The following is a 25649-nucleotide window of genomic DNA, read 5'->3' as shown; positions in this document are numbered from 1 at the left end:
GTTCCATCACCTGTAGAGATCTCAATACACTATCATGGATTTCTATGGGACCACTCATGAAGTACTTATTACACTAGGCTTGGAGAACACGCTTTAAACGCTATGGTATAGTACAAAGTTATATATTATAAGGAATAATGCACCGCTAGTGTAAATTATTATGGTCATGGAACTCCTCAATGACTATCCTTAGAATTTACAGTAGACAATACATTAGTGCTCCATACAATATCATGGAATTCTATGTAAGCACTCACGTAGTACTTGGTACGCTAGATTTTGATAACACGCCTTGAACGCTCTGTGAAAGTACAAGGACTTGTCTATACAGGCAAAGTTTGTCAACGCTTGTGTGTACAAGTCCTTTATATTTTAGTGCTATTATATGAGACTAAAGCTTGGAATTAATATTCTGGTGCTAGCTTAAGGACATCGCTGGAGGAATATGTCACATCCAACTGAATTTACAATCACATTGAGCAGTGAGGGAAGAAAGCCTACAAGTATCTTACAATGCTCATAAAACACACTTTACTTTTCCTTGGTTCATGACCACTAAATGACTCCTGATTTCTGTTCTGTAGGGTTCAGCTGGAGAAAGAGGAGCAGCAGGCACAGCTGGGCCAATTGGTCTTCCAGGAAGACCTGGTCCTCAGGGCCCACCAGGACCAGCAGGAGAGAAGGGAGCTCCGGTGAGTATTGTACTGTATTGAATTGTCAATCTGTGATACCAAGCTGTGTTGAACCCATCTGTAGACAATATACTATTAAAAAAACATGTTTTTAATAAGACATAGAGAAGCTGGGACAAAACTGTATGCAGGGCTAGTTTATTATTTGTTGATTTATGCCTTAATTCACATTAACACAACATACTGGATGGACATTTATCAAAGTGGGGTAAAAAAAAAATTGAATAAAAAGTAATTTGATAAAATCATAATCACGATTATAGAATTCACCATCAGTTTTTCTTTATGCCACTTTCATAAACCTTGTGTGGATTAAACACTAACTCACATTCATATCACTACTGACAAATAAGTAACATCTGTAACCTTTAGTTTGTATTGAACAGTTGCAAATACAGTCTGATAAATGTTTTATTCCAAGACAATGTTTGTACTTTGTTGACCCAAATAAAAGCTGAATGAATGCTTCCAGATGATTCAGAGGTGTAGGGTATATCTGGAAACTCAGAAGCCAATTGCCTTTGCACACAGATTTGTCCTTCATGCTGATTTCTCTGAAGTCCCAGCTCTTGGGGACCTTGATTTTGTGTTTTTCGATTCCAGTCTTGCAGTTATTAGGTTATATAATCCAAACAAGTCTAGAAAGAGCTTAAGAAGCCTGTAGGCAGAACAATCTGCACGATTGTTATTCAAAAAAGGTGGCAGAAGGTGACACACACTTCGTTATAGCAATTGCACCTCTGAGAGCTCAAACATTATGGTACCCTCTGGCTTGGAATAAGGTTATAGGAACTAAGAAATGTGTTGCAATAATTAGTGGTTCAAACGTAATGTCTGTCTGATCTGGGATGCAGTGTATAGCGGAGAGAGAAGCCAACACTAAAAATGCACATTACAATTAATAAAATATCAGCTGTGTTTACAGTATAGCCATTACCAATATTGAGTACACACGCATATATATATATATATATATATATATATATATAAAACATTAGATTACATTTATGTAGTCAATGCAATAATATAAAACCCATGCAATCTAAATATTTGTAAAGAGTGGCAGAAACAAAGTAAGACATCACTGGATCCTCTGTATAGATGGTGTGGTGTTTAACAGTGTCTCAGGGACAGATTCAATTAGCTGCAATGTTCCCACTTTTACCATTACTACAGAAAAAATATCTGCCGCAAATCGTCTCTGGAATGTTCATGAAACACTTTGCGGCTAATTGAATCTGCCCCTTAACGTGTAAAGTCCACACCACAATGTTGTGATACCCAATGTTGGAGGTGAGAAGTGTCTGCCATACTGTCCAATAGCTTAAACACTGACTTGTATTACATCTGTCTGGTTTCGCTTATTGGTAATATGTTGACACATCTAGTCAATCTTTGCCATGCTTTTACCTCAGTATGTGTTATGTGACAGATAATGATGGGGTTTTATGAAAATGGATGGTGTACTGATTATTCTGACGACTATTTTGATTTATCATATGATTTATCATTATGACGGATGTGTCCTGTTGACTGTAAAATGAGAGCATCTTTTACAGCCACTAATGTATTACATTGAGCTGAGCTCCATGTAAATCATTGTACACCCACAGGGAATAATTTACATGCACATGAATAAAGTAAATACACAGAATAATAAACATTGTGTTTTAGAGTTGTGAGGTTTCTGATGTCTAATTTAAAGCACTATAAAATGACAACTAGGCCAATATAATGAAAAATATTCATTGGCCATCCATTTCCGTTATACTTATTGTCTTGGTTTATTGGGGTCTATTTATGACTCATTTATGACTCACGCTAATTATCATTTTTTATCACAATGATAATAAGTGAATTAACATGCTTATTTAATAAAATTGATTCCCCGGGACAGAGGTTCCAATTAGAGTCTCTTCCACCGCACAGCCTATAGTAAAGCGATCGCAATCAGGATCTGACCTGGCTTTTGCACTCAGAACACAATTAGCGATAAAAGGAAGGGGAGGAGCACAAAGTCTGCCAGTAGATCCCTTAGGAGAGAACTCCTCTTAGAATAGAACTGTTAATAATGGGGACTGCAGTAGTTTGTTTAATGTAGGAGACATCTCTGATATCCCCTGCGTTAGGCTAATGTTAAATGGCAACATAACTTAATTTTACCTAAACCATGCGGAAACAGACGTTTCTGCATGGTTTTATGCCTGATAATTATACTCCAATAACACATTCTAACTGTCCCCGCATAGTGGTATATAGTGGCAAGCTTCATGTTGATCAATCCTTGCAAATAATAGCCTGCTTAGCACACATTTTAAACCATAATTGTATTATCTATTTGTTGTTGGTATTCTTTTGTAAATGTACACCCAATTGTAAAGCGCTACGGAATTTGCTGACACTATATAAATAAATGATAATGATGTACACACAAGTATTAATAAGTAATATTAGTTTGCAAAAGTTTTGATCAGAGTAGCAGGGGTACATCATAAATACGGGTTGACCGGAAGTGGCTTACATAGAAGTAACTATGGCAACATAAACAAACATGCAACCTCACACTGAGAACTATAAACATGCATGCATGCTGCATGTGTGCAGTTTGCTTGTTGTTGTGCTATTTGCATATTATGGCCAGGGCCATCTTTTCTATTGGGCACGATGGGCAGCTGCCTGGGGGCCCCACGGGCAAGGGGGCCCCATAGGCACGGCTCTTAATGAGAAAAAATAATCCTGCAAAAGAAAAAAACCTGCAAAAAAACCTACAAGGGTCACTGAGCAAGTACATCTATCTATCTCTATCTCTATATCTGTATACATCTATATCGATATCTAGGGGCCTCGATGCACTGCTTTGCCCGGGGGCCCATAATGTTGTTAAGATGGCCCTGATTATGGCTTGTGCTGAGTGCATCTTCCAAAATTACATGACTCCTTTGGTGTGTATATAATGTTATATGACATAGAATTCAGGTCAGCATAGGATGTTCTCACTAATATTCCTCTTTATCAATGGTTAATTGATTTTTAAATTAGGTTTTATACAAGTTATTATTTAGGGGAGCAATTTTACCATGGTCATTAGTTGCTTGTAAATATTGAGTCAATGAACATTTATTTATGTAATAGTAAGATATTTATTGTTTAATATTGATCACTCGTTGTGCTGATTGCTGACTTTCATATTTAACCAATTGTAGGGAGAGAAAGGACCTCAGGGACCAGCTGGCCGAGATGGCATACAAGGACCTGTAGGGCTTCCGGGACCTGCCGGCCCTCAAGGACCACCTGGTGAAGATGGTGACAAGGTAATGACACTGGGGTGTATTCCAGAGGGTGGGAGATAAACATTTTAAGCAGGAATTCCCTGGGATCCACTATAAATCCATAGACATTGTTTCTGTATTTCCTATTTAGATTTCCATATAATTATATACCATGCTTTGTACTACAGATGTTTACTGTTGATTTGGGGATTAAATTGATTGGGAAAAGTTAAAAATGAGTTTTTACACACAACCAACTATATAAAATTGTAAATGATGTCTGGAACTTACCAATATGCAGACTGCAGATACACAATATTACAAAAAAACTAAGGTGTTGTTTGGGATAAAAATGTACAATTTCCATCATTTCTCTTCTATTAATACCATTAAAAGTACTATATACTTGTTAATTAACTGCTGTTATCAAAGTCTTACACCAATATTATGTAGTTATATGCTTAAAGTTCCAAATCAAATCAGAGGGACCTGAAGTTAAGGAGAGATAGAAATGGGGATAATGATGACTTAAGAAACAACTGCATCGCCACTACCTAAGAGAGTGAGCCCTTGTGCAACAGGAATGTTGCTAGAGCTGATGAAAATAACCAGATTGTAAATAGTATATGTGATATTGGGTGCCAGCATCCCCTACTATTCACAGAAAATGTAAATGGAATAAACAATAGCAGTGTACAGAGAGTATAAATTGTGAATAAATTGGGATGTTGAGAGTAGTGTGTGTCTTAGTGAGTGTATATCACAGGTTTTACATCAAATGGTTACATCCAGCATTGTAAACTTTGCATGTATTGGGACATATGCGGTGGAGAACCTGAGAATTGTATCAATGTCAGAGATCTGTGAGTATTATGAATAAGAAATGTTATATTGGTAAGTTTTTAAAATCAATAATTTTAGCACAATGCTTGAACATATTAGTCCATTTACTTATACTGTTACTGACAGTTAATCAGGTCCATGGAAATGTGAAATATGTGTTTAAATATTATTGATGTATCATGACTACTATTTGTTCTTGCACCTGTCAGTCATATACCCAGACGACCTTATTAGTACTCTCCGCCTGCCTTTTCTACTCCCACCCGTCTTCCACTTACTGATTATGTATTTAAACCTCTGGGAGAGTTTGCTGCAAATCCCTGGGAGTACCACGCTAATCAATGCTGGGATTAAACTGTCAGAATATGAAGAGCGATCAATACACACAATGCCAGCTCCGTCCCAACAATGTGACATTCACATAAGCTACTAGGATATCACTTGAATCATTCATATGTTATTTCTTTTTTTAGGGTGAAATAGGAGAGCCTGGTCAGAAAGGAGCAAAGGCAGATAAAGGAGAACAGGTGAGTGAAAGAATCTGCCAAAACTAAAAGACAAACACTCACAACTAGATTACATTTTTGACCCCACTTGTTCTATTGAAGCCATCCATAACCCCATAAACTTCAAGGCTTCATAAAGTAAAACTGGTTATATATGCTTTTTTGGGAAGGAAGACAATACAAATACACTTTTCCGCCCCCTGTGCATGTACAGATAAATATAAGAGAAAATATAATAAATATAATACAAATAGTGGGCATTATAAGCCAGTACACTTAAGAAAAGATAACCTAAGAAACAAATGTGGTAAAATGTTGCCGGCAACCCCTACCATTCTGCCATTCTAAACCTTACACAAAACATTTGTTGTGTAAAAATAGATTTTAGTTAATGCTACAAGCACTAGGGGCATATTCAATTGTCCGGTTTCCGCGCCTCGTTAAAACTACTACCGTTATTACGGTAATAGTTAGCTGGATTTCAGCTCCCGGCTCAGTGAGCTGCGAGCTGAAATCCAGCGAGAAAACTACTGTAATACCGTTTTTTCCCGCACACTATTACTGTAATAACGGTAATAGTGCGCGGTGCACGAGATTTTCTGCTTTTCCACCGACAATTGAATATGCCCCTTATAATACTTTTGCCCATATGGGTTTGTGGGAATCGTTATTTTGCACATTTAATACATTTCTAGAATGTTCTGGATAATATCTTGATTTAATGGACACTTGAAATAATAAGTACACATACAATTTATTGTTAAAATGTTTCTAATAACACATTTCTTCCTCTGTTTCCAGGGTCCCCCCGGACCGACCGGTATGCAAGGTCCAGTTGGAGCCCCAGGTCCAGCTGTAAGTGGTTTACTACTAACATTTTAGAGCGTGAGGACACTGTGATGTAGGGCGTATAACATGTAACCACTACAGGACGATTGTTTGTATGTACTTTATTATATTCACCACAGGGCCAGAGTGTCATAAAATATACAGAGGATATGAAATGTACATTTTCAAGTATATGAAGTAAAAGATGGTGACAACTGTAGACAGTTGAACATTGACACAATACTCTCATCGTGAAGGCTACAGAACTATCATACTGACATGGTGTACATTTAGTTACAAATACCTTTAGGAAGTGTAGAACTGTGAATAAGGAAAGCATTTGGTTGTCGTTGGTCATATTTAATGAGAAATCTGTGCAGTGTTTGTTTGGAAAGTTAAGAGTAATGTTTGATAGACAATGAATAACATGTTCTGTGTGATTGATGCCATGTCTTTGATAAATATAACCCTAAGATTACTTCTTTTGGAAAACACTTGTGGGTTCATTGGTCAACTTGGACAGTACTGTTCTAGGATATTGAGCGAATAAAGATTTAGGGAAAGCCGCTAGAAATTTTATGTGGCAAATAGTGGAGCAAAATTGCAATGTGGCAATAAAGGATAAACTTTTTTATTTTTAAATGTAAACTTTAGAGTATTCTTGAAATACATGACAGAAATGTTTATCAAAAACAATATTTTGGTTTATTTTTATTGGGGAAGTTTCTGAAATTCGTCCACCACATTCCTACATTGGCAGCCTTTCACATTGCATTATCCAGAGCAACGCTGTTTTTCCTTATTCTATTAGATATGTTTATCTGTAATAAAGTTGATGTGCTACTCTTGCAATCAACCATTGACCATTCTGCTACTTTCCTACTGGTTTTCTCATATATAGTCTATTCTTTAACGAGACAGAGTCTCAGTGAGAGCTCAGGTTAGTGCAGGAAACTTAGGTTCATGGGCATAGCCACTTAAGAGTCATAGCCCAGGGGATGTGGTAGAATCAGAGACTCTATGATGTCCTTATTCTGTGGACCTGTTCTACTTCCACACCATGTGGGTCATATTTATGCTTACAGGAGCATTTATGCATTGCGGATCCTCTCTTGGATGAGAAAGCATCCCCTCACCTAATTTCACTTGGCCACTATAGATACTACAAAGACCAGGGGGTAAATGTATCAACCAGCGGATTCTGCAAATCGCCGACTTCTGGCAGGGGAAATTTAAAACGGCAATGGCTTTCAAGGCAAATCGTGCTTTGAAAGCCAATGCCGTTTAAATTTCCCCTGCAAAGTCGCTGGAAATTGGCGACTTGCAAAATCCGCTGGTTTATACATTTACCCCCACAGATTTTCGAGTGAAGAAGTGATCATTGGTTCTACTCTATGGCTTTTAAAGATAATTCAGCAAAAATGATCACTGTGCTCTTATTAGGTGTGTAAGGTAAATAGGGTATCTGTATACTCATATCAAAGAGAGCGTTAGTAATGGGACCACCCACTGTGGCTTCCAACCTTAAATTCAACTATAAAAAGCTATGTTCTATCTACAAAGCAATGACACAATTAATTGACTGGCAAGAACATGGTTTAGAACCACTAAAAATAGTAGGTCTTCACAGCTATAATATCTCACAAGCAGGTTATTTAATATTGTGTGTATTAGTTTGTGTCAGTGTAATTATTATATTCTTTCTCTATTGAATGCCACATAAAAGTGGCAAGGATGGTGTGTTTGCTCATCTATTAGTTAATCTGTCTGTTCTCTATTAACACCTGTATTTCTCTCCTCATTTTTCAGGGATCCGATGGAGAACCAGGTCCAAGAGGTCAACAGGGAATGTTTGGGCAGAAGGGAGATGAAGGCGCTCGGGGTTTCCCAGGTCCACCTGGTCCAATTGGTCTCCAAGTAAGATAAGCTGGTTCCAGATAATGTCATGTAACTCAGTACAAGACCTTTTAGCCTGGACATCATTACATGATTAAAATACACCCTAACTCAACACAATTATTCCTGGATGCTTAGATGAAAACATTTAACATTTTATGGCCATAGTATATCACTCGCTTTTTAAACAATACCATATTTGTATAATCAGTTGGCAATATTAGTAACTCTTATTAAATAAATAATAAATAAATAATTCAATATTCTGCCACTTAAATAACTTGTATACCACTTAAGGTCAGAACATACCAAAGGCTTCAAATTTTGGACCTGATTCATTAAGGATCTTAAATGAAGAGGTATCTTATTTCAGTCTCTCTTATTTCAGTCTCTCTTCATTTAAGATCCTTAATGAATCAGGCTCTTTGTTCTCTAATTGATCTCTTTACATCAGGTTGTGTTCTTCACATTCCTGATTAAATCTATAATATACTGTATGACTGTGGCTGGGAAGCTATGACAGTTAAAGGGAACATTTTATAGTATTACTATTTCTATATTTGTATGCACCTCCAAACCAATATAATGATGATGGGTTCTGCTTTTCTTATGCACAGCTCAGTGATACTTTGTATTCTCTGGGCAGCACTGACTAGAATTTTACAGACATTAGACTAATCTACTAGATGGCTTTAGCCTATTTTTATGAAAAATGTATTTACTTCAATAAAGAAAAGCCATCAACTGAATGACACGCTGTAAAATTCTTTAGGCAAAGCTTCCCAGCATATTTAAAATTCATTGTATGGACAAAAGTAGGATGCTTTTTATTTATTTGCATCTTTGCAACCAATTTAGACAACAAACCGGGTTTACAAGTAATGGTGGCCGGGATCAGGTGCTGTGTAAGACATCAATGGAATTCTTTCATGCCCAGAGTGTGACTGTGGTATAAAACTGTTTGACAGTTTTATACATGTTATGAAGGCTCATGGATCACCTTGTTGATTCAAAACTATATACAGAATCTCCAGTTTTCATAAAGATCCCGTTTTATATTTTACCCATTTCAGTCCAGCATTGTGGAATATGCGGAATGTTACCTCTATTGAAATAAATCATGTGCTGTCCTCGTACCCAGACAATCTGCTCTTCAAAAACAGCAGCGTGTGTATGTTTGTGTATACATTTATTTTCAGTGAATATGTGCTGGGAGTTCTGGCACCTGATAAAGATGTTACAGGAAAGCAGGAGGTGCCCCATGCCCTTAACAGATGAAATGTGTGCACGAGGACCTGGCAAAGCCCAGATCTGTGGGTATCAGTCTGGCCGAGCTTCAGTCAGCAGTCCTGGCAGACTGAATGAATGGGACATCAGCTCAGTAATCAGTGCTATGCCAGCTGGCAGGGATTAGTCATTTGCCGCTGTGCTCCAAGCAGAGAGTTACTGATGTTACTGATCGGGAGAAGGGGCATGTAGATACCTCACCTATCATTTCCTCATTTATCAGAGAGGGGGTACATGTACTCTCTATAACGTGATCTGTATGAAAGACAGAATAGATGTCTGAAGTTTTATGTGAATAATAAAGATAAATAATGATCTATATAAATACAGATACACACACTGCTCTGTGCATAATACAGATACACACACTGCTCTGTGTATAATATAGATACACACTGCTCTGTGTATAATACAGATACACACTGCTCTGTGTATAATACAGAGAAGAGACACACTGCTCTGTGTATAATACAGATACACACTGCTCTGTGTATAATATAGATACAAACTGCTCCGTGTATAATACAGATACACACACTGCTCTGTGTATAATACAGATGCACACTGCTCTTTGTATAATACAGATACACACATTGCTCTGTGTATAATACAGATACACGCTGCTCTGTGTATAATACAGAGACACACTGCTCTATGTATAATACAGATACACACTGCTCTGTGTATAATACAGATACACACGGCTCTGTGTATAATACAGACACACACTGCTCTGTGTATGATATAGATACACACTGCTCTTTGTATAATACAGATACACACACTGCTCTTTGTATAATACAGATACACACCGCTCTGTGTATAATACAGAGACACACACTGCTCTGTGTATAATACAGATACACACACTGCTCTGTGTATAATACAGATACACATACTGCTCTGTGTATAATACAGAGACACAGACTACTCTGTGCATGATGTAGACACAAACACAGGCTTCTTAATGTATAATACAGACAAACACAGCTCTGTGTGTAGTACACACTCTTTTTATACATTTTAGATATACATGTAATCTTAATAGTAACACTAAATATAATTCTCAGGGTTTTTTTCATTTATGTTATGGATATAAATTGAAGCCTCTTGCAATTAATTGGCCCTCAGAGCAACGGCAGTGAATAGAATTCTTTGCAATTCTTATGTAGTCATTCATAGCAGATAAAAGTTAGACATTTAGACATTTAGGGTTTGGATTGTGGACTGTGGGGGCACATTTACTAATATACTGCGTTTATAAGCAGTGTATTTATAATTTCCATGTGCACTGGAAGTTTTAGTATTTGCGACACTTTGCGACTTAGCACAAAGAAAAGGTGTAGGCTATGATGAAATGGGGGTGATAAACATAGACAGTAAGGCGCAATATTTATAAAACATAAATGCTATCTGTGATTGAAAGAGTATAATTATTAGGGCACTTGTCTTATGACCTACAATAGAACAAGCACATGGCGCAAACAAGGGGACACTAATAAAATCTGCTGTCATACCTCACAACATTGTTAAAAGCAGAGTCAGAACATGACCCTGATCTGCCTCACCTAGTCCGAACCAAGGCCACCCAGTACCACCCAAACCACACCCATATTAGCATGAGGCCCCGCCCATTTATAGGTTTGCAAATCAGGGTAGTCCGGCCAAAATTAGGACATTTATGAAGTAAATTTTTGCACATCTTATAATTTACATACACAGTTGTGCTGTACAACAGTTTTTGTCCCTTCGTGTGATTTGTACACACACTTTAACTCCTTATTTTTAACATTTTAGATTCTTACATTAACTAACAAAATGGTCTGAAATTGAGCTTTCAAAATGTCCAGCTAATAATATGCAAGCTGTCTGTGTACACACAGCCAATCAATACATTGTGTCATGCTCATGCATGTGTCACTCATATAGTTATGTGTTTATGATAAAGATAAACTTCACTTTGTGCATAACTCAGATGTACATTTCTATATATATAATAATGCCCCAGTAGCTGCAGCCAGAAAATGAATGATGTGCCTTTCCATATTGCCAGTAGCAGCTTCATATATCATCAGTCTGGCCCAGCAGGACATAAATTATTAACCTTGCTCACACTAGAACCGCTGTGTACAGTTTTCATCATCTGTTTAGAGCCGCCAACATCCTGCGGCTAACATAACATTCATATCTGTTAGTGGAACTACAGCTGAAGAATTGATAGATAAATGGTGTATAGCTGTGCTTCACGCAATTTGCATCTTCAGATCCACTTGATATTGTAGGCCCTCTATGCCTACATTGGCCTTATATGTGCATGGTAAATTAAAACACTAGACTACTTAAAAGCATTATAAACCTGAATGCAGCCCTGAGCAGACTTCCTGTCAGCAACCACATGGAAGGACACTGTATTCAGCCACTTTTTAAGACTCTTTTCCTTAAAGTGTCTGAAAAAAACAGAGAACACTAGTTTGGACTGTGCATAACAAATGTAAATATCATATGAAATTTCTGAATTTCTGTCAAAGTAGGACATTTACATATATATTTCTAAAAGTTTACAATTAGTTTATACAAGGGAATTTGTATTTTAGGTTTAGTGGGCATCTACTCCTTTATTTCTCACTAATATAACATTCTCACATCCAGATTATAAACATAAAGCCTCACACAGCTCCTCATAAATCTCTGACTAACTTGTGACAGCTGCGGTGTCCTAAATGTCTTTCCCTCCAACATAAATCTCTATCCTCCCCTGTATTTATCTTCTTACTCATCACTCTCTGTTCTCTCTTGGGGGTAAATGTATCAAGCTGAGAGTTTTCTGGCGGGTTTGAAAAACCAGTCAGATCCTAGCTATCATTTATTTAGTACATTCTACAAAATGATAGTTAGAATCTGATTGGTTGCTATAGGAAACATCTCCACTTTTCAAACCCTCCGGAAAACTCTCACCTTGATACATTTACCCCTTGGTCTCATTTATGAAGCACAATATGGTCAAGTTGAAGCGTAAAATCCTCTTTGGCGGCACTGAGCTCCATCAATTAGTCTGGGGCGTCTAGATTTTCTGTCAAAAGATATTGCTTTACATGGCAAGATGGCGGCATATGCAGAGGAGCAGACATTTTCTCCAGCAGATAGGAGGAATGGGGCAGAGAGTGGGTGAAACTTGCTCAGTGCAGAGTTTCGCTTAGCAGTATTGAAATTAGATAAGAGGGTGGTTAGTGAGCATTTAGTGATCCTTGCTTTGCACAGGGGCACATCGCCATTTTCACTCTGAAAAAACACTTGCATTTTGTGCTAGCTCTGAGCTGGTGAGGTTTGGGCCTCATCCTATACTTTTAATGGAAAACATTTTGCACCTTACAGTTGCACTTTAATGGAGAAAAGCATTTAAAAATAGTTTAGAACACTCATTTTAGGAGAAAAAGCTTGGTTTAATGAAAGAGGTGGTTGTAAAGTGGTAGGAGGTCTGATTTTGATGTGATGTTTACACCTTTGCACAGTACGCCCCCTCAGATTTTCCCACCTCCCTGTAAAGCTAGGCGCACTTCTAGTTTGAAGCAGCATCTTTCTTGAGAGGAGAGTAGTTGTTTTTCTTTGAAGTGCAAAGCGACAGTATTTTATAGATATTACAGTATCTTTGTGAATGAGGCCAACTTTGTCCTTTTCCACAACGCTAACTTAATCCCTAACCAAACACACAATTCTGCCTTAAAGATACTAACTACCTCCTCCACCTTCTAATTAGTACCCCACGTTCTCCTTTTGTCTTGAAAACTATATCCTCTTTTCCACATATCCCTTCTATTTTCCTTCCAACATATCTTCACTGCCACAACCAATTTTAAGCTGTGGTGTATTCTCCACATAACACTTCTATTTTCCTTCCTACGTAACCTCCAGTTTCACAACCAATTCTACAGTGATGGTGTCTAAGTCTCTGGTTGGTAATCAGCAACTAAAGGAGCCCTAGATGCTCAAAGGCCAGACTAGAGATTAAAGGCTGCACAAGTTGTGAAAGGAGAAAGTGTTGGCAGCAAAATATCTACATACATGCCCCTTCTATTAAATAAAGCTTATGTTATGTTTATTATTATGTGCTCTGTGCTACATCTGGCATAATATAAATCATTTTAGGTTTGAATACTTTGCAGACTAGTAACAGTATTGTCATCTTGTGCTGCTTCATTATCAATACTTAGATCAAATTTCCATGTGTTCTTGATGTTGTCCTCTTTGACACTGCCCTGACCTGGGTTGATATCATTTGAGTAAGCAGTATACTATTGTGGTAAACCTTCAAATCTTTGGGCCTCAGACATCAGAGCATTGCGCGTACATGACAAATGGCGTGGTCACAACACACAATGGTATTACTGCATCCCATGGGAGCATGACCAGTGTTTTCGAAGAGCTGGGATACCCCTTAACTCCTTTCCAATCCCTCCAAAAAACTTTTTCAATGCACCAGTAGAGGTGAACGCGACACCGATTAGTGGGACACATCTCTCAATTATCCTGGATCTGGACAAATTTTGTGATCGTCAGGGAGGTTATTTAAAAATTCAAAATTATGCTGTCCAGGGGCGCACGCAGGATTGTTAGGGGGGAATTTCCCCCCCACCGAAAAAAAAAAACCAGCGCCCGCGCATACGCAGCAGCTCCGTTTCTGCAGCACTGTACTATACAGCAGCCCCGGCACTGTCAAAGAAGCGTCCGCGGTAGGTCCTGCCTAAATCGGGACAATTGGGATGTATGCTGTTTTTCTTAACTTCTTTTTCTGCTTTTAGCAGTATTGGTGGGCACATTTGCCTGACTGGTTCTCAAATGAATTTGTTTTCTCTTCTTCTGTTTACTAGTCAGCATTCTTATATAGCAAAATCATGATGATTCCAGAGAGACAGTTTTTCCCATCTACTCTTCAACTAACTTGTTACACTGTGTCAAGTACTGCCAATAACCTGGCAGTTTTATTAATAGGATTTATCTGTATTGCCTGATGCATTTACATATATATAAATATATTGCAAATGGTCTCTCTCTAGCACCAACTTCTCTGGTATCAGAGATTGTGACCTTCTGTCGATTAGCAATTTCAATTTAAAAAAACCTCACTTCAATTGGTGTGTTTCTATAGTACAGAACTCTGAGGATTTATTTTTGTCCTTTGTTCGTGACAATGCATGCATATTTTTCCACCAGCCCACTTGATTGTGGAAAGTATAAGTAGATATTGTTTACTTGATTATCCATTTTATTGTGATGTAAAATGAGGTCCATTGTCTGCAATCACCTAATCACATACACCATGTCTTCCCAGTATTACTTTGAGATGTGATATTACTATGCCTACTGTAAATTTGTGTACCTTGGAAATATAAAAATTTCTACTTTAGTAATCCACTACAATTAGGAATGTCTTCTTATTCCATGTGAACAGATTTGATCCTAAAACTTGACATCCCTGTTATGAAATTTCTCAAGTCATCAGTGGTTCTTTGATGTTTCTCTCTTGAATTTGATTGACATGTTGACAAGTTACGCAGTTCATAATCATCATCATCATTAATTTATATAGCGCCACTAATTCCGCATCGCTGTACAGAGAACTCGCTCATATCAGTCCCTGCCCCAGTGGAGCTTACAGTCTAAATTCCCTAACATACACACAGAGACAGAGAGAGAGAGAGAGAGAGAGAGGGAGAAAGAGACTAATGTCAATTTTGATAGCAGCCAATTAACCTACTAGTTTGTTTTTTGGAGTGTGGGAGGAAACCGGAGCACCCGGAGTAAACCCACGCAAACACGGGGAGAACATACAAACTCCACACAGATAAGGCCATGGTCAGGAATTGAACTCATGACCCCAGTGCTGTGAGGCAGAAGTGCTAACCACTAAGCCACCGTGCCGCAGTTGTCCATACTCCTTGATTATTGAATGCATTTTCTTTTGACATATAGGCCATCCTCACATTGGCTGTATCAGTTTCTATATCATTTAATTATCAGTTGTTGCCTTTTGATTGGCTTTCCGTTTGACTTTTGTAACTGGAAGCTGTACTTTTATGCCATACATGTGTTCTTCCTGACCTGGTTCCTCTTATTCATCCTTTTTGGGTGGAGTATCATGGATAATGTGTTTGTATCCTTGGGTGTCTTAGGTTTCTCTTGCACTGTAAAGTCATAGGGGTTTATTTACTAAACTGCGGGTTTGAAAAAGTGGAGATGTTGCCTATAGCAACCAATCAGATTCTAGCTTTCGATTATTTAGTGCATTCTACAAAATGACAGCTAGAATCTGATTATATAGGCAACATCTCCACTTTTCCAAAACCGCAGTTTAGTAAATCTAGCCCATAGTATTGTAATCTAGACATCTTTTTCAAGCATGGTGGAGACATCACCAGAGGGTTTTTAAAGTTTGTGCTCCCGTAACCTTTTATCCAATTTTCTGTCGCCATAAATGTAATGATGGAATTTCTCACATCCTATTACTATAGCCGACAATTATCATTCTGGGCCTGATTCATCTTCGAACGCAAGTACAGGTGCCCGTATTCAAATACAAGTAGATCTCAAGATACGTTTCCATTTGCATTTGGATCTACGTACGCTCCACCTAAACTGTACTTGACGTATGTTAACAGACACAACAGACTGCAGGATACACACAAGCTCATTATAGTATAATCATTAATAAAAATGTGTTTGAAAATAATTATTTTGTTCTTTTTACATTAAATAAGCCTACATAAATCAGGATGCTCCTAATGCATTCTGTAAATAAAAGCCATTTTTATAGTTTTTCTTACATGCATATACATGTTCTGTGCTGTCTAGTGGCACACACAAATCTAGTTTTTAATACAAAGATGATGCTATGGCAGTCATCACTATCAGTCAACATTTACACCTGCCCTGTAGCTGCTGCAAATGATCCAGCTAAAAAACACATACTTTTGAGAAACCCAGATCTAAATGACATTGGCACACCCTAACTAAACATAGCCTACATTCAACTGGCCCTTTCCTCCCTCATTCCGCCTTTCAAGTTGTTGACAGTAGTAAGTGTCATTGTCCATTTCTGATCATGCGCAGAGCCAGGGCGGTATTAATAGCATTATAGGCCCCTGGTCAAAATGGGGCCCTATCTGCACAACCACTCACAGGAATAAAAATATAAGGCTTCAAAAAATGATATGTGTGTTGATTTTGTCTTGCTTATGTACAATTAGTATGTGTACGTTGTTTTTGTCAAGGTCAAGAAATGTATTTGCAACAGCAAGATCGCATGTAGAAAAAACAGATGATACTGGGGTGATTAGTCCACCGAAACATTTTAATAAAGAGGGCTTGAAGGTTCTGACTAAGTCTACCGGAATAATATACAGAAAAGTTGGCAAGCCGATGGGTTCCATATGCTCGTGTCCCAGTTTGCCCATGTGTTAAGATGGCTCTGCACAGAGCTACTTCATGGGAGATACAGCACACAAAGGGACTTACATCTGAAGATGAATCAGGCCCTCTGTGTGTAATTGATCTGTTTTGGTGCATTTTATGTACAGTCATGGCCAAAAGTTTTGAGAAGTATTGGTTTTCACAAAGTTTGCTGCTTCAGTGCTTTTAGACCTTTTGTCAGATGTTGCTATGGTATACTGAAGTAACATTACAAGCATTTCATAAGCTTCAAAGACTTTTATTAACCATTACATAACGTTTATGCAAATAGTCAATATTTGCAGTGTTGAGACTTCTTTTTGAAGACCTCTGCAATTCGCCCTGGCATGCTGTCAATCAACTTCTGGGCCACATACTGACTGATGGCCACCCAGTCTTCCCTAATCAATGCTTGGAGTTTGTCAGAATTTGGGGGTTTTTGTTTGTCCACCCACCTCTTGAGGATCAAACTGTTCTTATTTGTTTGGGAGAAGTTGATCTTGGTGGATGTTTTGGTACCATTCTTTATTCATAGTTCTGTTCATAGGCAAAATTGTGAGTGATCTCACTCCCTTGGCTGAGAAGCTACCCCACACATGAATGCTCTCAGGATGCTTTATTGTTGGCTTGACACAGGACTGATGGCAGTGCTCACCTTTCCTTCTTCGGACAAGCATTTTTCAAAATGCCCCAAACAATCTGAAATTGGATGCATCAGAGAAAATGACTTTACCCCAGTCCTCAGCAGTCCAATCCCTATACTTTTTGCAGAATATTAGTCTGTCCCTGATGTTTTTCCTGGAGAGAAGTGGCTTCTTTGCTGGCCTTCTTGACACCAGGCCATCCTCCAAAAGTCTTCGCCTCACTGTGCGTGCATATGCACTCACACCTGCCTGCTTCCATTTCTAAGCAAGCTCTGCACTGGTGGTGCCCCAATCCCGCAGCTAAATCAACTTTAAGAGACAGTCCTTGCACTTGCTGGACGCTCTTGGGTGCCCTGAATCCTTCTTCATAACTATTGAACCTCTCTCCTTGAAGTTCTTGATGATCCGATAAATGGTTGATTTAGGTACAATCATTATTGCCCCACTTTCACTATCACCCCACCAGAAAAAAATTATTTATTATTTGAATAAAGCATTTTTCTTTTTTATTACAGTAATTTTTTGTCTTCTATTTTTTACAATGTTTATTCTGTATTTGTTCTTTTATATGGTAAAAGAGGAACCAGAAGCCCATGTTAGGGTTTCCTGTACCAGTGCACATGCACAAGCTGGCAAGCAAGGTCATACGCAGATGGAGCTAATGGTGGCTGATAAAGCAATAAGGCTACTCTTACCACTGTCAGCCCGCATGGACAAGGAGCTTATTATCACTCAGCTGCCCTTGTGAAATTTTATTGTTAAATTGGGTGAAAGAAAAGCAGTGATAGAAAATTTTTCATTTTGCCTACCAATTAACACCTTAATGGTATTTGCTTTTTCCACTTTTAGTCATATTTGCCTACTCTCCCTGTCCTTAATTTGCTGTTTTAAAGATGTGTCCCTGGGAAGTATTGACTATACAGTAAAATTCATCATTGTTGACCTGTTTGGTGCAATTTGTACTGTCTGTTTTTATTTTCTTTATAACTCAATATTTATAGAGGTTTATTTTAAATGGAAAATGTATGTTATAATTAATCCCATTAAACATTACACAATTTAAATTGTAGCGCTCCATCTTTACCAAAGCAGTATAAGGGGAAAGAACTTAGATGCAATAGCTTAGAAGCATAGCGTCCCTGGAAAGTAATTTATAACGTTGGCACCGATGCATCAGTGCTTTTTTGCCACACATTCATAATACAGTAACTAGTGACAAACAAAATTGTTATATCTAATATATAAATGCTTAGTGGCGTCTGTGTGTGTGTGGAAAAAAACCCCCAAGTTGCAGCGCCACCTGCTGGGCAGGGTTATACACTGACCTACTACATTTTTAGTGCGTGTGGGAAAAACAATTCAAAAAGGGCTGAAATTTGGTAGGGCTCAAACTCATTTTCGTGAGGTAATTTTACCTCATGAACACACATGTGTAGAGGCGTGCGTTAGTGTGTGTGTGTGTGTGTGTGTGTGTGTGTGTGTGTGTGTGTGTGTGTGTGTAAAAAAATATTTTCTCAGAAAGGGCTCATCCAATTGACCTGAAAATTGGTATACTGACATTATTTGACAAAAAAATTAGAATAGTCAAGTCAGTTAACTTCCATCATCCCCCCTTCCCCCCGTGGGAGGGGTAGTAAAGGCTAAATTTACGAGTTGAGGGGTCAAACTCATTTTCGTGAGGTAATTTTACCTCATGAACACACATTAAAAAGGGCGCTTGCTTCGGGAAGTAACGATCTTCCCCTGAGGAGGCCTGGGCTAGGCCCAAATGCATGACAAGAACCTTTTTAAGACCTTAAGTAGCTTGATTTGACTAGAATGCATGAGTATTATGCACAGGTTAACTTGTATACTATATGTGCTCCACCAAACTACGCTATTCCTGGGGCTAACACACCAAATTAAGGGGTCTATTATTATCAATTGATAAAAATCCCTAGATCAAAAGAAAATGAGAGTTTTCAACAGATTTAGGATTTTTTTTGTCAAAGCCCCTGGCCTGGTGAAGATTTTGCCGGGTGTTGCCGTAGCACCCGTCGCTGCTGCTGTCGTCTGATTGCTACCACCATCTCATGTTGGTGTAACCAGGGGTTACTTCAGGAAAAAATGCTTTATTAGTAAAAGTAAAAGCATATTTTTAATTTATTTCCCAAAAAATATTGTTATTTTTTAAATCTTTTTGTTTTTTTTATAGTTCCAGCGTGTCTAACCAAGTGTGTTCTACCCAGGCATCCATATATGTACTGAAACATGTTACTGAAACACAGTTATTCTGAAACATACTTTAATGGTATTTGTAGATATATTTTAGAATTCCTGTACCAGTGCATAACCATGCTGATGTATTGGGTTTTTTCAGGGCCTTCCTGGACCCCCAGGTGAAAAGGGAGAGAATGGTGATGTTGGACCTATGGTAAGTATACTACTGTATAACATTTACATATTTATTAACCAATGACTTGTCATATGTTTGTAGGCTCAAAGTTTGACAATTTATTTGGCTAACACTAACTAGTGTAAGCCACATAATTCTACTGCTGCATACCCAATAAAGTGCTATAGTGGAAATATTTCCTTCTATGTTACTGTATTGTATTGGAGATAACACAAACTCTAGGGAGTTTTGCATTAGAGAAAGTTTAAATGTATAGTTTTTACTGAATATCTTGCATACTCCAAATATTTGGGCTATTTCATGACCATTCAATTAAAGCTATATTTCTTCTGAACAGGGTCCACCTGGTCCCCCTGGTCCTAGAGGTCCTCAAGGTCCTAACGGCGCAGATGTAAGTATTCTGTAAGGTGTATATATAGGATTCACACTTTCATTACTTATTTATGAACTTAAATTCTGAATTTTTCCCACAGGGTCCACAAGGTCCCCCTGGGTCTATTGGATCTATTGGTGGAATTGGTGAGAAGGTAGGTAGAAATCGAATGACCTAATAATATAGGATTCTTTTTGTTTGAAGGTTAATAGGCTTTGTTAAATTTGATTTCACTTAATGGATTATTTTTGGTGTTAAAAATAATTCAAAAGAGTTTACTTATTGACCCAAGGTGTAGGATTTTAAATGCAAGTTATTAATACAATGGTCTTGCTATTTACCCTGCCCCCTTAGACTTACTGCTAAAATTTGGGGAAAGAGCTCCCACTTTCTACCATATATTATATTTTTGAAATGAATTCTTCTTGGCCACAAGGATGATGGAGACTATGATGGAGGTTATGGACTCTATTTATGAAAGGGCAGTTGCAGTGGAGCTGGAAGATCAAACTGGACATGCTCAGTAGACCAGAACATAGTCTTCCAGAGCAATAAGTAACATTTATCATTACACTTCTGCCAGACTCAGCTTTCCCTCATTTATATTTTACTCCCTTCCCTATACAAAGGTACAACAATCTCCATATACTGAATGGAGCTCAGTTACTTATAGTTACATTGGTAATCAATGTGTTTCGCAAAAGTTAGAGTGGTATGTATGTGGATTGCATCTATAAAATTTTGAGAGATGTTGAGCAAGATCCACATACAAACCTATTGCTCTCCACCTGGAAACTAGTGTTCCTTTGCTTTCACTTTTGACAGGTGAACAAAGGAGGGACTCACATAGACATCATTGACCTTTGTGGAAATACACATAGACATTTTTTTTTGTAGCAACTGATAAGAAAACATATATGGGGAAATTTGGACTTGTCATCTATTAAAAGAGCCTATGTGCATATACTGCATATTACTCTATATTATAGGGTTCAGTCATCTCAGTCCTAACAGTAATAAAACAGAGTGTGTTTTATTATGAAAATAAAAAAGCATAGTAAAAAGTAAGCAATATTTTTTTTCTAGTTAAATAAACTGCAAATGTTTTTAGTTACATGTAATCTTAAACAATATATTTTCATTAAGGATTTACCAAATCCATATTTTTATACAAACTTGTTTACAAATGATTCTGCCAAACCAAATCCAAACATTTATTTACAAATTATATTCAAGCAGGAGTGTCCTGAATTAAAATATGTTACCTTTGGCAAGATGACCACTAAATAGTAAGAGTCAGGATTACATATTCACATAGACAGCAGAACTCAGAAAGGAAAATGTGTCATTATTGTTTCTTCTTTTAGACTATGATCTTAACGTGTATCTGGAATTTTTTGATATAATCTTCATTGCACATTAGTGTAGATCCTAGTGCTGTATTATATGCTGTGAAAAGTGTAGAACTTACCTATGGGAGCCTCCTAGGATCTCCATGAAATAGTAGCTATTTTACCTATTGTAAGTTTGTTGAGGTACTAAATATTCATCAAGCGGTATCCACTTAGGATGTAAAACTCCCCACCTTGCCTGTGCAATCCCCCTGCAGAAAACTGTGTATGTGCAGTTTCTATGTGTTTCATTAATGAACACTATGAAAGCTAGCATTTTATAGCTGGAAAAAACCCATTGTGTATGTGTTAACAATGTATAATGTCATTAGGCTTTATGTAGGCTTAACTATCAAAATTTTTCAGACCTGCATTAAATGAAATGACATAAAATGCAATATAAATGACAGGCCAAACTGATCAGGAAGTACTGTTCTATGGATCTATACAAGACAATGCTCTGTTATTCCTGACTATATATTCTGGTTTGCAATAGACTCCTGTAGACAGGGTACCATTACTTAAACAAATATCTAGCAAAATGAGGTGGACACTAATTGTTGTGCTCTTTGATTCCCACTGTCCAAAGACACATATTTTATTTATATGCGTGTATTTAATTACATGCTTAAGGATGCTCAAAGTATGTCCTATTAAATGTGATCAAATGCTCTACTGAGAGGTATGAAAATATATCCCCAGAATCATCCCAGAAGAATGATGTCAAGAGAGCTGCAAACCAGACTAGGGGCTAGATTTACTAAGCTGCGGGTTTGAAAAAGTGGAGATGTTGCCTATAGCAACCAATCAGATTCTAGCTGTCATTTTGTAGAAAGTACTAAATAAATGAAAGCTACAATCTGATTGGTTGCTATAGGCAACATCCCCACTTTTTCAAACCTACAGCTTAGTAAATCTAGCCCTAGATCTTAGTACTTTAATATCCAAGGAAATTTCAGAGCTAAAATGTAAGAATACATGCAAATATGTCAATCATGCACATATCAAAACAGACATTAAGTATTAATATGAGGCTATATTATAAAAGAAATCCATTTTTTGTGCTTCTATGTGCCTTGTTATTAGGGAAGCATCTGTCTCCAGTGCTATTTCCCATTTCTCTAGAGTTCCCGTACCTTAAAAAGATTCTGCCTGCAATGTTTGCATACAGCCTTATTGTATAATAATAGCTGTCATCTCCAATCAGACAAATGCGGGCTTGTATTTCTAGGGAAGTGTTCAGTCCGATGAAGCATACGCTATGCAGGTTTATCATCTGTAAGTGAAAATATTTTTGTGGATAGTTTTTTTTTTGTGCAGCCTAAAATCTAACTTGTGATTAGATCTTAATTTGTACATTTTTTGTGCTGCTTTTACAATCTCAACAACATTGCAGTACTTGTTCACATCAGCTACTCTGCATCAATTCAAAAATATATTTAGAAACTGGGACAGCAGTGAATGGTTCTGTCATTGTATTAAATGAAGAGTACTTTTTTTATCTCTAAAACACATTACTTGTATTATTTTCAAGATATTATAATACATCCTACAGTGTAGTCGTCAATTTCTTCCATTTAAATGCTTAATATTTGCAGTTTGCTGTAGCTTAGGGAACGTTACATGGATTAGAAATGAGAGTTCTATCTTATTTTTTTTTTAAATGTATTACTTTGTATTAGTATATGCCGAAATGGGACAGCATTGACCATTGTGGGCTCTGCAATTATTTTTTAATTTTTACATGTTTGTTCAGACATGCTCAAGTTACAACTAAAAAAGCTTATATATTACCATTAGTGAGAGCTATTCTGACGCCACATCATTAGTGTTTTCCCAGATGCAGAGGTACCACATCCTGTATATGCTGCACAGAATTCTTTAGAATGGTGTGCAGCAGTGATCCTGTGGCTAGATTTTGTTAATAATAATTCCAGGCCATGACTGCCTGGCACACTAGGGAGAATGGCTGAGAACAAAATTCATTCCCAGCCACCATAATGGGATACAGGAACACTCAAACAACAAAAATGAAAGCAACAAATATGAAACTGCACACATGGGAGCAATCATTGACCTTTCCCTGTTAAAACTATAGCTTTGGAATAGGGAGTTAAATTCTCCTGATTGTCATTTGCTTGCTGTTCTGTGTAGCCCTAGAGTGGGTCTGAAATAGTAAAAAAACAGCTGCTCCTTAGTCTTCTCTGTGGTTCCTCTACTAAGTCTATATGTTGCCATCAAAATTGCCAATACTACTTATTGGATGGGCAGTGCACCCACATATCAACATATTGCATATGTAAATTATAAATGTTATGTAGTTAAGCAGCAAATGTTGGTCAGTTGTGTGCCCCAAACAGTCTTGTACCATTCATTGCTATTCATTACAATAGACACATAGAAAGATGAATATCATGTATAATATATCATTATTCCTAAAGAGGGCTTAAAGATGTTCCTGCATTCACTAAATTTGCAGGTCAATGTCAAGGTTTACTTAGGTCAGCATGCATTCCCCAAGCTCTTACAATGAGTGAAATAATAGCTTTCCTGCAGTTCCTCTTAATTCACATTGTTTCAAGAAAATAGAACTTAAGTGATTAAGAGCATACTTGCCAACTCTCCTGGAATGTCAGGGAGACTGCAGTATTCCGGGTGGGTTTCCCGTACTCCCGGGAGCATATGGCAGCCTCTCGCATCTGCCCACTTCCTAGTGAAGTGGGCAGAATTATATCCAAAATGCAGCGATTCCCTGAGAATCGCTACATTTGGCCCAGCCCCCTGCTGCAAAATCACAGGGGCGGGGCCAAAAAGATGTGATTTTATGAGCCCTGCCTCCCGCATGCCCACCTCCCGGACGAGGACTGCCATGAGATGACAAGTATGATTAAGAAGTCAAGCACATATTCTGAGAAATGCACTAATTGTCTCTCTTTGGAATTATTCCTGTATCTGGCTCTCCTCATTTCTCTTCTTGTGTCAGTTTAAACATAGGAAATGACTTTATGGCAATATTTGTAAACAAAAAAACAGAGGTAGGCAAACTGTGGCACTTCAGATGATGTGAAAACTCCTGTCCCAACATTCCTTAAAGTATATTGGCACTTGTACTTCCACCGCAGCTGTAGAGTGCAGATTGGCTGCCACCTCTTTAGACTAAATAATTAGCGTTTCACTGTCTCACTTTTTGTTTCATTACAATAAATATTTTATTTCTCTTATAACAAAGGCTATTCCAATGGCATGGGTTTAATATTAAAGTCTCCGTTGCCTATTAATATGCTTGTACAGGTGTATAGACTATTGTCTATACATAGTTTTAATGTGTCTCTTTCATAGGTGTCTTTTTTTTGCAGATGTTAATCCTTCCTTTACATTATGAAACTATGATAACATTTTGTCAGTTATGTATTCATTAAACATGTGTGGTTTCGGAGAGACAGTTTCAGTTTTGCCTAATTAATGACAATATGTTGTTTAAATTCTACTACTTGGTTAACAGTTATCTTAATTAACTTGTTTTCAATATCAGCATTGTTTTATTTGTAATATTCATAAAACATTTTATTCTAGAATAGCGTTATTACAGTCTCTAGAGTGGTAACCAAAAATGACTTAACTTTATTCATTGTCTGTGCATTCGGCTAATACATTGAAGACTTTTTTGGCACTTGTGAAGGAATTGTATTATTTCCATATTTATATAGACTATACATCACTGTTTCTATTCCAATGAATACTGCATGTTTGTGACTATTCAGTCCTGTACACAGAGCTGTGAGAAATACACATCACTTGTAGTGCACATTTATTATTTATGCAAAATAAAATGCTTTAATTTGTTTTCTACCAGGCAGGTGTTATCACACAAGTATAAATAATATTAGTCAGGCAAGTATTCGGCTACTCACACAGCCCTAAGAAACAGCAAATTGATTACCATTCATTCAACCTTCGCTAGAGTAATAATTCATCATTTCAGCCGTTCAGCAGAAAATAATGGTTTCGCTTTGAATTTAAATAAAATTTTAGTCATATAACACTGACTGTGTCCATGGTGATGTACTTCCCTGCTTTGTTTT

The 25649-nt window shown here is 37.5% G+C and overlaps 1 protein-coding gene across 1 annotated transcript in view; it reads left to right on the top strand.

Moving 5' to 3' along the window:
* The window catches only part of COL11A1 (collagen type XI alpha 1 chain), a 163789-nt gene that overhangs the window by 118492 nt on the left and 19648 nt on the right, over positions 1–25649 (top strand). The window contains exons 43-50 of the mRNA XM_075182562.1: positions 585–692; positions 3896–4003; positions 5278–5331; positions 6112–6165; positions 7948–8055; positions 19768–19821; positions 20141–20194; positions 20277–20330. Coding sequence (XP_075038663.1) covers positions 585–692; positions 3896–4003; positions 5278–5331; positions 6112–6165; positions 7948–8055; positions 19768–19821; positions 20141–20194; positions 20277–20330 — 594 coding nt within the window. The remainder of the gene's footprint in view (positions 1–584; positions 693–3895; positions 4004–5277; positions 5332–6111; positions 6166–7947; positions 8056–19767; positions 19822–20140; positions 20195–20276; positions 20331–25649) is intronic.

This window comes from Mixophyes fleayi, chromosome 8, assembly GCF_038048845.1.
Source record: "Mixophyes fleayi isolate aMixFle1 chromosome 8, aMixFle1.hap1, whole genome shotgun sequence".
NCBI lineage: Eukaryota > Metazoa > Chordata > Amphibia > Anura > Limnodynastidae > Mixophyes > Mixophyes fleayi.
The sequence above is the reverse complement of the archived record's forward strand: the minus strand, read 5'-3'. Positions and strand labels throughout refer to the sequence as shown.